We start from the raw sequence: 12,942 nt of genomic DNA on the forward strand, positions 1-12,942 counted from the left end.
GAAAACAGAAGTTGTTGAGTGTTTTCGGTTTTTTGAGGGAACTGCATAGACTGGTGCAAGATGTATCCAAGGTCACGACAAGAGATGTCCCACTTTGCAAAGTTCCTTAATGCACCAGGTCAGGCTGGCCCCCAGACGTCGCTGACGCATGCGGCTGTGCACATGATAATCCCCGGCCCTCTATTTTTGCCAGCCCTTCGCAATCTTCTCCAAAGCACCAACAATCGCGGATACACCTCAGCGAGGCCGTAGCCGCTTTGCCCGGATGGAAATATAGCACGCACGACGTCGCTCACAGAGTTCAGCGAAACCGCGTCCAGCGATTTTGGCAAACCTGACACGGATACCATTTGCGCCATCCAGCCTCCACATGTATGCCCAGTTTCTCTGCAAAACTACACCGCAATCTGTGTTATCACTGCATTTGCCTCGCTGTTTGATGAAAATGGCACGGGGTTCGTGTTTGGACCTTTGTTATTCTTAATATACATAAATTATCTAGTTGACTTTTTGGGTTCAGGCCGCTCCTCTCGTTTATTCGGAGGCGACTGCGTCGTCCGCAGAACAAGAAACTCTGAACAGTAAATTATATAGTTTAGCCAAGTGGTGTGGCGAGTGGCAAATAGATAATTCATGCGATAAAGTCGTTCACCTTTGTTTTAAAACAAAAGTGTCTTAAACGCTAGCCCCTTAGACTTATCTGGCGCGGCCATCTTGCGGGCTGCCACAGACGCCCCAGAGACAGCAGAAGATGCTTGGATAAGAGTAGCCAAGGCGGCAGACGATTTCTTGGGCGTGCTGCCGAGTTCAAGCCCTGGCTGGAGGGCAATCAAATCGGTCGCTCAAATGAATATATTGAATTTTAGTTTGTGGATATAAGATCGAATTTGTACAGAATAAAAATAACTAGAGAGCTTTGTGGTGATATCAGTGCTATTAAAACATCTTGGATAGGTCACACACACGTAAGCACTTGCCACACTTCGCCAAAATCATTGCAGGGAGATAGATGAACATTGTTTTATGATTCTAAAATGCAAAACATACGATTCCCGCCAGATGGGAGGAACGCAAGTTTTCTGCTTGGTCGCTTGAATGATTAACTTGAAATGCAAAAATCCGCCAAGCTTGCCGTTAGCACTCTTTTACAGCGAAGCTGTATATGACTCGTTGGTCGGGTTTTCTTTTTTCTTTTTTTGTCTCCGTCGACAGAACAGCGGTCGACAAATGAAATAGTCGACAGAAAACTCCCGCGCGTGCCTTATAACCGTTTGCGTGCGCCTTATTTCTTATCATCTATTTTTGACACTTGTTTCCATAAGAAAACTACAAAACAAGTGTCAACATTACGTGATAAATAATAAGCACGAAGCCCTCCCCCATGCATTTCTCGGTAAAGATTCCGGTTGCACATGTCACTGTGGCGACGGTAGAGTACGAAGTGTCGATGACGTCACTAGCCTTGCTAACAATGCGAAGATGTGCTTCACGGTAAACATTGCGGTTACATTAGCTGGCGTGGCAGCGGCAGCGTACGACGTCTTTCATTTATAAAAAAAAGTGTTGGAACAGTGCATTTACCTTTCCCTCGTCAATCGTTTGGTATACGCTCCGTGCGGGAACTATAGGGGGCGCTTTGAAAAACGCGCGTAGCGCCGCCAGCGGTGGAGCTGGCGTTCGACAGTGAGGCGCGTTGAGCAGCCTGCGGCGCCTTTTCGCATGCCAAGCTGTGGCGGCGTAAGCGCGCACGGACGAAACTTTTGCTTTTCGAGCCGATACGTTGAGGGTGACGTTGCATGAGTGCTGGGGCGGAAGGGCATTTAGCTGTTCTCCACCTTCATATATTGAGTTTGAGTCGTTATTAGGGGTAATTTCTTTAGTGGCGGCCGAAAAAGGAGTTTAAGCAATTTTCCGAAAAACAATTCCGCCACCATAATTGCTCTGAGTGGGAGATTTATTTCGCTCGTCGCTGTAAACGTAGGACTGCTGGAACGAGGATATTTGGAGGCAAGTGAGATGAGACGTTCTCTTCTTCACTTGTCTCTGTCCCTTCTACTTTTAAGTTTCTGTTTCTACCCCAGTCTCGGGTTAAGTTCCATCATGACATGTTCACTAAGTTTGTGCACGAAGTGTGCCAAGTTTCATTAAGACAGTAGGTGTGAAAGTTATCTTTCTAACGGATAAAGAAATAAAGCTGTACGGGATATCTAATATTGGACCCACAATGTTGTGTTATAGCGGGCTGTGCAAAGTGCAGATTTGAAAGTGCTTGGACTTGACAGTAACATGACACAGCACTTATTATACCAAAAAGAGGTGGCATATATAGGGAAACCAGGTAGAAATTTGGTTTGGGCGGCGTAACTCAATGGGAACCGGTTTTGACGATGAAGGGGTTGTCAAGAGAATACCACTGGTCGTAAGAGGTGGAGGTTTAAAGGGAAAAAGGGACTAGTGGACTGTACTTCCAATTGAAACAACTTTACGAAAGGTGGTTCCAAAGCCGAGAAAACAAAGTTGTCGGCCAACACACGGTTTGGCCGTCAAGGGCTTTTGCGGTCAGCTGTTGCGTAAGAACCTGCTGTGCGACTTGCTGATTTTCGGCGCACAGGTACTTTGACATGGCCGTAACTTGACACAACACTTATTATACCAAAAGGAGGTGTCATAGCGAAACCAGGTGGAAATTTAGTTTGGGCAGCGTAACTAAATGGGAACTGGTTTTGACCATCAAAGGCTGTCAAGATAGTAGGGAGTTTTCGTAGATCGTTTTCGCCGTCCCGCAAGGCCCTCCGCAACCCGCTACGGTAGCGGGAACTCCACAGTCAAGGCTATCGGCGTGTGGGCGTAGTAGCAACTTCTTCGTTGCGGAACGCTTAGCGGAGGTGGCAACGCGGTTTACGAAAACTCCCTAGTGCCACTCATCGTGGGAGGTGCCCACTTTACAGGTAGGAAGGGACCAGTGGACGGTACTTCCAAAAGGAGGCTGATCGAGAAAGAAAGCACACCACTTAAACTTCCATACTCAAACGTCGATTCTCCAGTGATTCCGAGTTTCATTGTAGTTTTTCTTCGATTCATATATTTGTCACTTTTTTTTTTTTTTTTTTTGCCGTTCGAGTTTTTTTTTATGAAGTACAGGGGGGCTATGTTGCACGTTTTGGACTCCCAGGAGACTAGGGAGGAGGAAGTGACGTCGACAACGCAGCAAACGCAGATTGGATGTTGATTTTGTTTTCTTCTGTCAACATCCAATCTGCGTTTGCTCCAGTCGTTTACGTCACTTCCTTCTTCCAAGTCTCCTGGGAGTCCAAAAAGCGCAATATAGTTCCCCAGATTGCGTGCCATACTTGTCCGGAAATATGATCGACACTTACGATGGGGACGAAACTTCTTTGGAGGACATTCCTCCAACGAAATTGGCACTGCGTATACCCGCGAGTGTGGGATGGCATTTCAGTTCGTCCCATCGGCGCTAACTCATGTAGGCGTTACAGGTACGAAGACAAACGCAGAGCGCAAAGCGGCAGTGTAGAATATCTCAGCCGTGCCGACACAGTGGCAGACATGATCGGAAGACCAAATTCCTCGCGTCGTACGGCACGGGTCCATCGTTGTCGCTGTCCGACAAAACATCGGCGAGGTGAAAAACTCTAAAACTTTGTCGGCACTTTGTCCTCATGAGATATGACGTATAACTATTGAAGCACTTAATGACGCAGCACAGGCAGCACTTCATGCTGTGAACCCAGCGCAACCGCACCGCTCCGACTTCAATGCGTACCAACGTACGCGGCATGGTTTCGTTTTCTCTGGGGTTCTCACTGCCTACCTTCGGTACCGGCCGCGCCGCGGCGCGCCAGTCGCTTCGCACGGAGTGTCGTCCCAAGCGACTTCCGGCAGCGCAGTCTTTGCAAGACCGTTGGGATTGCTTATATCAGCCGTGCTGGAAAGCATATATGCTACACGGACACCAAAGTTGGAGATTTAACGAGGGCCCTCGACTGGGCAAGATTACATCTTAGAGGAGGCAAGCATGGTTTACAATACTCGAAACATTTTAACAGATCTCGCACCTTTCGCCCTTTTTGCGTTTACCTGGAGAATTGGTGGTTATATGTTTCATCTACATTTCTAGCAGCGGTGTTAAGGTGGCCTCGTTGCTATGGCAACTCGTCGCTCATTCTTTTTATAAACCGCAGGTTCTTCGGGACGCCAAAGACTGGAGCACCACCTGGTGGCGTTTCCATTAAAAAGGTTTGTAATGCAATAAGCAATCGGTGCAGGTGATACCACAGCTTCGCTTCACAGCGTAGATTGGAGTCTTAATTTTTTTTTTTCCTGGTTTTATTTTGTCAGGTACCGTATTTCGTTTCGCAGTTCTTTAATGTGGTCAGATACATCAGTGAGGTCATCACACGTCTGGCTACAACAGTTTACACTGTCCTTTGGACTTCTTAGGTCGGTTCTTACCCCACGACGCATGCCTTCAAGCACATTTGTAAACTGTTTTAGTTCCATCATTTTGGAATGTCGAGTCACGAAACATTTTCTAAGCAGATCAACACTGTAAAACTACTAATCATAAAAGTTGATCTGTTCGGCTGAATAAATAAGAGATTGGTACTGACTTCCATCAGTTTATTCACCTGCAGAGCCAGTGGCGATCAGGTGTGCGGTCGTCGTGAACCGCTGCCGAACTGAAGAAAGTCCGTCTGGCAATCCATTTTTGAGTCTTTCTCGAGTCGTAGAAGGCACCGTGCTGCAGGTATCGAATGCGGCCTTTGCAACACCACGCGGCGATTGACGCAGTACCGCGTCAGCACGAGATGATCTGATTTGCCACAGCACTCCGGTTTGACAGTAACTGAAAACAAGAGGTTGCGATCACGTGTGTGTCCCTCGCGCACGAACGCGAAATGTTAACCTATTATTTCAATGTGATCATATTCTATAACAGGTATTTTAGCGAAGACTTAGGAAACTTCCTGACAGAATAATAACGCGCTCGCGTGGTTTTTTCGTCTCTTTATCCATGTATTCTCACCGCCAGCCTTGCTCCATTTGCACGAGCGGTAACTCTAGCTCAACACCGCGATTCCGACGCAACTGAAGTATTTATAAAATGTACTTATTTTGTGGTATTTAATGACGCTCAGCAAGTTTCTAATGAGATATGTTGATTTTCACAAAATAATTTTTTTTAGAAAGCATTACTAAGGTATACGATTTATTCCGACATTTAACTCACTAATGTGCCCCCCTGGCTGTATTGCTCTAATGCATAGGCAATTTTTATACATACCGTAACCGTAAAATGTTAAACGCAAAAAAAAAAAAAAATCTGCGAGTAGTTTTTTTTGCAATTGTTGCACAGTTACACGCTATCCTCGTACAGCTGTTACCGAGGGATCCTGGGTTCCATCCACATCTCTGCCCCTTTCGGTCTGGATGAGCATCGTACCGGCGGGCGGTTGTGTACCACTACTGCGTGGTGCGCGTTAAAGACCCCGGTCTAGCGGTTGTACTGCACTTTCAAAATTGCTCATCTACAGCTGGGAGACTCGTTGCCCGTTGAGGCAGACCAAGTTCTGTATAAACATACACACAACTTCCCAATCGTACAGCTGTTACTTTGCTAAAATGCCGCTAATTACTTTTGCGTTCACTTGGCTCTTATTTTACGTTTACTGAATCAGGTACGAGCAGGTACAAGATAAGAAAACAACGCGCTCGGGCGTATAAATACCCTGGTATTCGCGAAACACGGAGAGGCTCTGACTAGAGGCCTCGTCGTATCTCCTCGTGCTCCATAGAAACTGACGGTGTCTCATTTCTGTGTTCTTCCCAGGTCGGGAGAACGTCCTGCGAAAGCCATGATTCATACATTGTTTTTTGCCGTTCTACTCGTCTGTATCGCCGCAACGGCCATGGAAGATGAGCCGATTGTCGAAACGAAGCTGGGACAACTTAAAGGACAGGTAGAATCCGTCTCCGGAAAAACGGTTCAAGTTTTTTTGGGGATTCCATACGCAGAGCCGCCTATTGATCACCTTCGCTTCCGCAGACCACTACCTGCGAAGTCGTGGTCCGGTACTTACGATGCCACCCAAAAGAAGTTTTCCTGCCCTCAAAAAGTCAACCCATCACTGGCCGACATTGAAACGGATTTATCCGAAGATTGCCTCTACCTGAACGTGTGGACAGCCAGTACTGTAAAACCGACGAGACCGGTCGTAGTATGGATTCATGGAGGAGGCTTCGCCTTGGGCAGTTCTTACCAGAACGAGTTCAACGGATCACTGCTGGCAGTAATGCACGACTTGGTAGTTGTGACCATCAATTATCGCCTCGGTATCTTCGGCTTTCTCGACGCCGGTGTTCCAGACGCTCCCGGTAACGTGGGGCTCTTAGACCAAAGACTGTCTCTACAATGGGTACGAGAAAACATCCGAGCATTTGGCGGAAACCCGACGAGAGTAACCATATTCGGCCAAAGCGCAGGGGGTTACAGCGTGCACGCCCACATCATATCTCCCCTGAGCAGGGGCCTTTTCCACAGAGCTTTCATGATGAGCGGTACATACGATTCCACCGGGTTGATTGACACCATTCGAGAAAGTGCAGACAAAGGAAGCCAGGTGGCCGCGATACTTAATTGCACCGGACCATTCCTTGACCTGAGCAGTCATCCGGACATTGTCTTGGAATGCTTACGCAGCAAGTCGACGGATGCAGTATTCGATGCTGCAACTAACGTAACTGACCCTGAATTGTCTACGTTCGTACCGACCTATCCGAACGAGTTCTTTCCAGTTCGACCCGTTTTGGCATTGAGGCAGGGTCGGTTCGCCGACGTCGACGCCATGGTTAGTGTCACAAGTTCGGAAGGCACCGTCATGGTGACATCACAGCCAGACGAACGTTTCTGGGACGAAGATTTGAGCAATGTTTCGGTGGAGGAACTGACGCCAGCTCTACGGGAAATGATAGTCGCAGTTATGAGAGACAAGTACATTGATCTCGTCGAGTATTACGCGGCACAGGCGGCACAGGGTAACAAACAGGAGTTAAGGGAGATGTACACCGAATTTTTAGGTGACTCTTACTTCGTGTGCCCCATGAAATATTTTTCCCAGAAGCACTCGGGGAAAGGCAACTCGGTGTACTCGTTTGTGTTCGGCCACAGGTCCGCCAAGTCCACGTTGCCGATATGGAGTGGCGTCCCCCACATGGCGGACATTCCATACTATTTCGGAGCACCCCTTTTGGACTATGAGAGCTACTCAGACGAAGACCGGAACTTCAGTCAAGATGTTATGAGAGCATTCTCCTCATTTGCGAGACATGGGTAAGTTCGCTTTAAGTCAAGACGCTCCGGTCGTAGGTTTTTTAAAAAAGAAATCGGGATCTAGCCAAGATGGCGAAATGATATATTTCAAGGTTGGCTTTACATCTATTCCAGAGTACATCTTTTTCATGACACAACTTAATTATTTCAATAGTAATCCACGCATTTCGGGTTTTCTTTTTGTTCCAACCGAATTCGTTTTATACACTTGTTATATTTACTTCTGAATTGTTCAACCATTTTTGATAGGCAGTGATGTGATCCAATATTACCAAAATTCTCCAGTCATATTCATTAATTAATGTATCTATCTAATTGTTACAAAAACTTGCAACATCATAATCAACCCGTTCTCCTTTAGGGCACCACAAAACACCATGAGAGAGACAAAACAGTGGTCTTCTAATTTTTTTTTAATTACCCCCGGGGCAAAGTTGATATCATTGAGTCTAACAAATATGTGATCACTGCACTTGCTTGTAATTTGAGTTCCCAAACTCTCTTCCTGTGTGAAATTCCCTATGACGTTTTCTATTTCAAAGCCCGACAAGAGACTAAGATATTCTGCAACACCATTTTTAGATACGTTCATAACATCGATGTTGAGATTTTCAGCTAAAACTAGCTGACTGTTATTGTTAAATCCGTTTAGAAAATATTCCAACTCGTCGTAGAATAAAGGGGTATTCGAGCTTGGTGGTCTATAATTAGCGAAAAATGACGAATAACGCAGCATGTTTGATTGTAACAGCCAAAAACTTAGCGTGACTACCGAAGTTTGCAGTCTGCTCGGAGATCCAGCTATTTTTAATGAGCATTAGAATTCCGCCTATCCTTTGATTTTCTCTACACAAGGAAAACGCGTGAAAACCATCCAAAGAATACAAGACGCAGGCCCCTATGTCAATGTTAGTTTCCGTTAGTATTAAAAGCTCCAGGCCATCGAGTCGATCTGAAACCAGTAACGGATCCAACGCTTGTGTAAACTTCTTACATTAATGTGCACTAAATTTAGGGCCACTTTAGTTTCATCAAAGTCTGCCAAAATATACTTCCAGTACTCATCCCACGGAGAGAACGCTTCGAACGCGGTTGTTGTCGTTACGGGACTTGATTTTCGCTTCATTGCGCTATTTTCAACAGATGAGGCGTAAAAAAAAAAGATTTAAATTTCTATATACGGTTATCAATGGCTTATTGCAGATAAACAATACAACTTCATCTTGTAAACCCTGAGATGGGGAACGATAAAAAAAACGGACGAACACAACAAAATCTGAGATTTTAGATTTTGTTGTGTTCGCAACCACGGCATCGGCACCCACAATACTTCCTCGCTTTTCATGGAAGGTTTAAATACAAATTTCGGGAGCGACCATTTTCCCATCCTTCTGGTTATAAGTATCAGCTGCGGTAAACGGGGCTCAACGGTATCGTTATAAAGTGAAGAAGAAAAATAATTGAATAAATGTAAAAAATCTTCCAAGTGTTTACGTTAACAGGTCCTAATTGGCCGTCTCGTTGTCTGCTATCCAGCTGGGTCATAGCAGTGCTTTGTGTCAATATAACAACATTTTACTGTTGCGATAAGATCTATTTTTCTAATAATATATACACGGTGCCAACATGCGGCCCGTTTTTGTAGTATCACCTACAGTGTTGCCAGCCCATAATTAACAAACCCGAAGTATTCAGAAAAAAAAACAAAAAACATCAAGGACGAAAGGCAAGAACGACTTTTTAGTAGAATTTATTCCTCTATTTGGCCAAGAAACAATTTAATAAACAAAGGTACTAATAAAAAATCTTATTTATGATTCAGGCTGCTTTCACGAGCACAGTGATGTCCACTGCTTCATCCGCTGGTTCCAGGTGTATCGCCATACCTTCTGTCGCACACCTCCATTGTTTCAATCTTTTGTGCAACATTTAGTGGCATCTCAAGGTTGCCGGGAGAAAATTTAAATGCCTCGCAGACATCTGTATTTTACAGTAGTGGTATGATTCATCTGACGTCGCTTGAAACTTTCAGAATCAACTCAAGTTCACGGTCCTGAACCTCTCTCCTCTATTTACCATTTGGACATATTTAGTTGGGTCCGTTATATATGGTCCACTTTATATTACATTGACGGGTTTATGCACAAAATCTATTTTCCAATGCTTGCCACCGTAATAGCTCAATGGCGATGAGGGTTGCTGTCGCTGACCACAATTTAGCGGATCGCAAGCAACAATGACGGCCCTATGACCAACTTATATTGCACTCTAAGGTTTTTAATAATGCCAAATAAAAAGCATAAATATTATTGGTCCACCAGAAAGAAAACAAAAAAAAAAAACTAACGTGACTTAAAAACCGCTAAAAAATTCCACCACTCTCAGAACTGAAATTCATCTCGCTAGACAACATTGTAAACCGATAATTTTAGAAGAGAAAACCGTTGAATTAGCAACACTGGATACCTATCCACACGTAGGTTTGAGCGGAGGTTCGTGTCTTAAAGTTGCGATCTAGCGGTGACTTCCAATATTTCCAAAACATTTTTGCGCTGTTCACGTGCTAATTGTACCATGTAATAGGTAGCAGAAGCTGGTTAGCCGTCCGGGAAACATATAATGAATCCGGGGATGGGCGCAAACACGTCAACGTTGAGGAATTTCTGAAGCGCACTCGAATTCTGCCACCTTTAAAGGCCCGTTCACACACTTGCAACCGAGTAAGACCGACTGAGACAAGACCGGTTTTTAAGCCTCCTGCGACGGCGTAGGACCGAATGCGCTCTGCGGAGCAGGTCCTAAACCGTCGCAAGAGGATTTAAAAACGGTCTTGTCTCAGCCGGTTCTACTCGTTTGCAAGTCTGCGAACGGGTCTTAGCACGAAATCAGTGTGTTTACCGCCTAGAAAACCGTAAAAACCGGGAATTCCCAGGGACTTCGGTGGGTTTTAAAACGTCAAGGAAGAGTCGGAAAGTTTTTAGCCCAGTCAACATTGGTAGGGGAAATTGAGCTCTCCTTCCTCCGACTGATAGCGAGAGAAACGTGTCTGGTGTGACGCACATCACAGGTGACGCAACCGGCGTGCCGACTCCAATTTCGGCTCGGAGACATAGGTTGGGGGCAACCCTAAGTTTGAACCCCAATCTTCTCCTATTGAAACGCTCACAAGAGAAACTTCCAAACTCGTTCGTTGAAAAAAAAAAAGTCTAATTGGAAAAAAAAATCATTGTCCAACGACGGTTTATGATGCTGTGTCATCTTCGGGTGCGCTTGCAGACAATGATTCGACGAAAAAACTGCGATGGTGTAGATGGTGCATGGAGCGTTTGTTGTAAAGAGGAATTCGGGAAAACGGAGCCAGAAAAACCTAAGGGGACATCAGAAGAAAACACGCCGATGCAGCAGTAAATAAGGATTCAGAATATTGCAATCTCTATTTGAATCGAAGACATATGTATGAATCAAGCGGAGTTACAAACCTATATTATTCGAAACAAAATTAAAAATTTGAAGCAGGGGAAAAAAATAGTGGAGTCACATGTAGACCTCAGTCCAGTTTAATAAAGTTTAACTTTATTATTATCCTATACTGGCGCTCGTCCTCGATCTCTGCTCTTGGGCACTTGCATCTGCTCTATAGCCAACCATTTGAGTTTGTTTGAAAATTTAAATGGCGGGATGTTAATTTTTTAACTTGAATATATAACGGCGTAGTGATATTGATATTGGTATTTATTTCAGCTGAGGAGAGCCTCGGCGCTGCAGAAAGGCAAATCCACTGTAGCATGGACATGCGGCGACGAGTCTAACGATGATGTAATGGTATGGCGCAGATGAAAAAAAAAATGTATAGTGATGGTTCAAGTGGAGATTGTTGGGCGAAGGTGAGAAGGTAATGTCGCGGTTGATGATTTTTTTTTTGTCTTTGTTCCGATTGGTTGTCGTGTGTTCTTGCGACGCTACAACATTGTCATGCACAGACCGGACATTGCTGTAGCATACTGGACAAAACCAGGGCTTGTAGGCACGTAGCCGCCAAGAGCAACCAGGTGAAAAGCGCCAGTAATGCTTCTCCGCGTGACAGCAGTCCTGTAGTCCCTACATTCAGCCGGCGAGAGATTGAAGCATATAAAGTGACTGCGAACTGCGCGTATACGTAAAGTAGTTATATGCGCACGGTCAACTAGAAACAGGCCCATCTAGGTGCGAGGCGTCATTGTGTAGCAGCGCCTTTGGATTGTCAGAATCAAGATTAGTGCCCAGTGCCAAGCTAGAGATAGTAGCTTGCTACGCGTCTTCTTACAAACGTTGTGGGCGCATGCTTATGCAGCATGCTGTCAAAATACTACCATAAATTTAATCTCCTTTAAAGGACGCACAGGTTGGCCTCGTATTTGAAACAACTGTTATTCAGCAAAATGTATCAAAGACCAGACTAGCCAGGTATGGTGATCCGATGGCTGGCCACCACTCTCTCGAACGCCAGATATATATCATTGTTTTCACTTATAAAATGAGCTCCATACACATCTCGTCTTATTAGAAGTTGGTCATTGAATTTTGATAAAAGGGTGAGACCAAACCTGGCACAAGTCAGAAATTTTGTGAACAGGCCCCCGGAAATAACTGACCATTGTTTCCTCCGCATGCAGGACACCGAAGCTTGTTGGCGTCAACTGGACACAATACACTCCCTGGAGTCCTGCGGTCTTGTGGCTTCAACCCGGGAATTACTCTACGCAGTACGACATCGGCGACAAAAACTGCGGCTTCTGGGAACAGTTTATGCAGTAACGTGATCCGAATAGGTTTATGAGAAGGAATAAACAAGCTCTCTGGAAGACTCTCTGTCTCTCATCACAAGGAACAGTGAAAAATTACCTTTACCTCTAAATCCTTCCAATACATGACATGCATTAATGAGGAGTAATCGTTCAAGTTTGTTAAGGAGGCATTAAAGGGTGTTTTGAGGGAATGAAAGCACGGATTGTTTATTAACCGCCATCCCCATATCCTACGAGATAAACGTGCAAATGTGCAGAACGAGAATGTCAAGATCGTTTCGTTTCCTTTTTTCGGAATACTCTTCATAACCTAACATATCAAGGTTGAGCCAGTCAGCTAACGAAGACACTTTCCTCATCGAAACTTTTATTACAGAAACCAACTCAGGAAATTTTCGCTGTAACCTCCTCACCGTATTATCACTCGTCTCGACACATTCTTGTAAATGACGTGATCTCCGCAGTAAGATCCACAGTAAATCATGCGAGATTCACCGTAAGCATATCGCGTTCCTGAAAGATTGTCCCGCTAGTGTCCGCAGCCCTCTACGTGTCTACGGAGTGACTTTTTGTTCGCGGCTTCCTGGACAAAACGCCCGCGGTGTACATCTCTTTGCCCGTTACGCGTGAGATGGTAACATGGTACTCAAATATGCGCATTTTCAGTCGCTATAGTCGCCGTGTCATTTCGCCGAGACGTTTTTTGACAACAATGGCAATAGGGGCTTGTGGTCCGTCTAGACGTAAAATAAGCCCAAGTACATTCAGAGATGGTCACAGGCCCAAACAATGACCAATGCTCCCGTC

At 45.2% G+C, this 12,942-nt stretch overlaps 1 protein-coding gene across 1 annotated transcript; it reads left to right on the forward strand.

Moving 5' to 3' along the window:
- Positions 1-4,919: 4,919 nt before the first annotated feature.
- LOC8027842 (cholinesterase 1-like) lies at positions 4,920-12,145 on the forward strand. The gene is made up of 3 exons (XM_002409717.5): positions 4,920-4,960; positions 5,852-7,351; positions 12,004-12,145. The coding sequence occupies exons 1-3, from the start codon at positions 4,920-4,922 to the stop codon at positions 12,143-12,145; spliced, it is 1,683 nt and encodes a 560-aa protein (XP_002409761.3).
- Positions 12,146-12,942: the final 797 nt, after the last annotated feature.

This window comes from Ixodes scapularis, unplaced genomic scaffold (genome assembly GCF_016920785.2).
Source record: "Ixodes scapularis isolate PalLabHiFi unplaced genomic scaffold, ASM1692078v2 PGA_scaffold13__105_contigs__length_92229423, whole genome shotgun sequence".
Taxonomy (NCBI): domain Eukaryota; kingdom Metazoa; phylum Arthropoda; class Arachnida; order Ixodida; family Ixodidae; genus Ixodes; species Ixodes scapularis.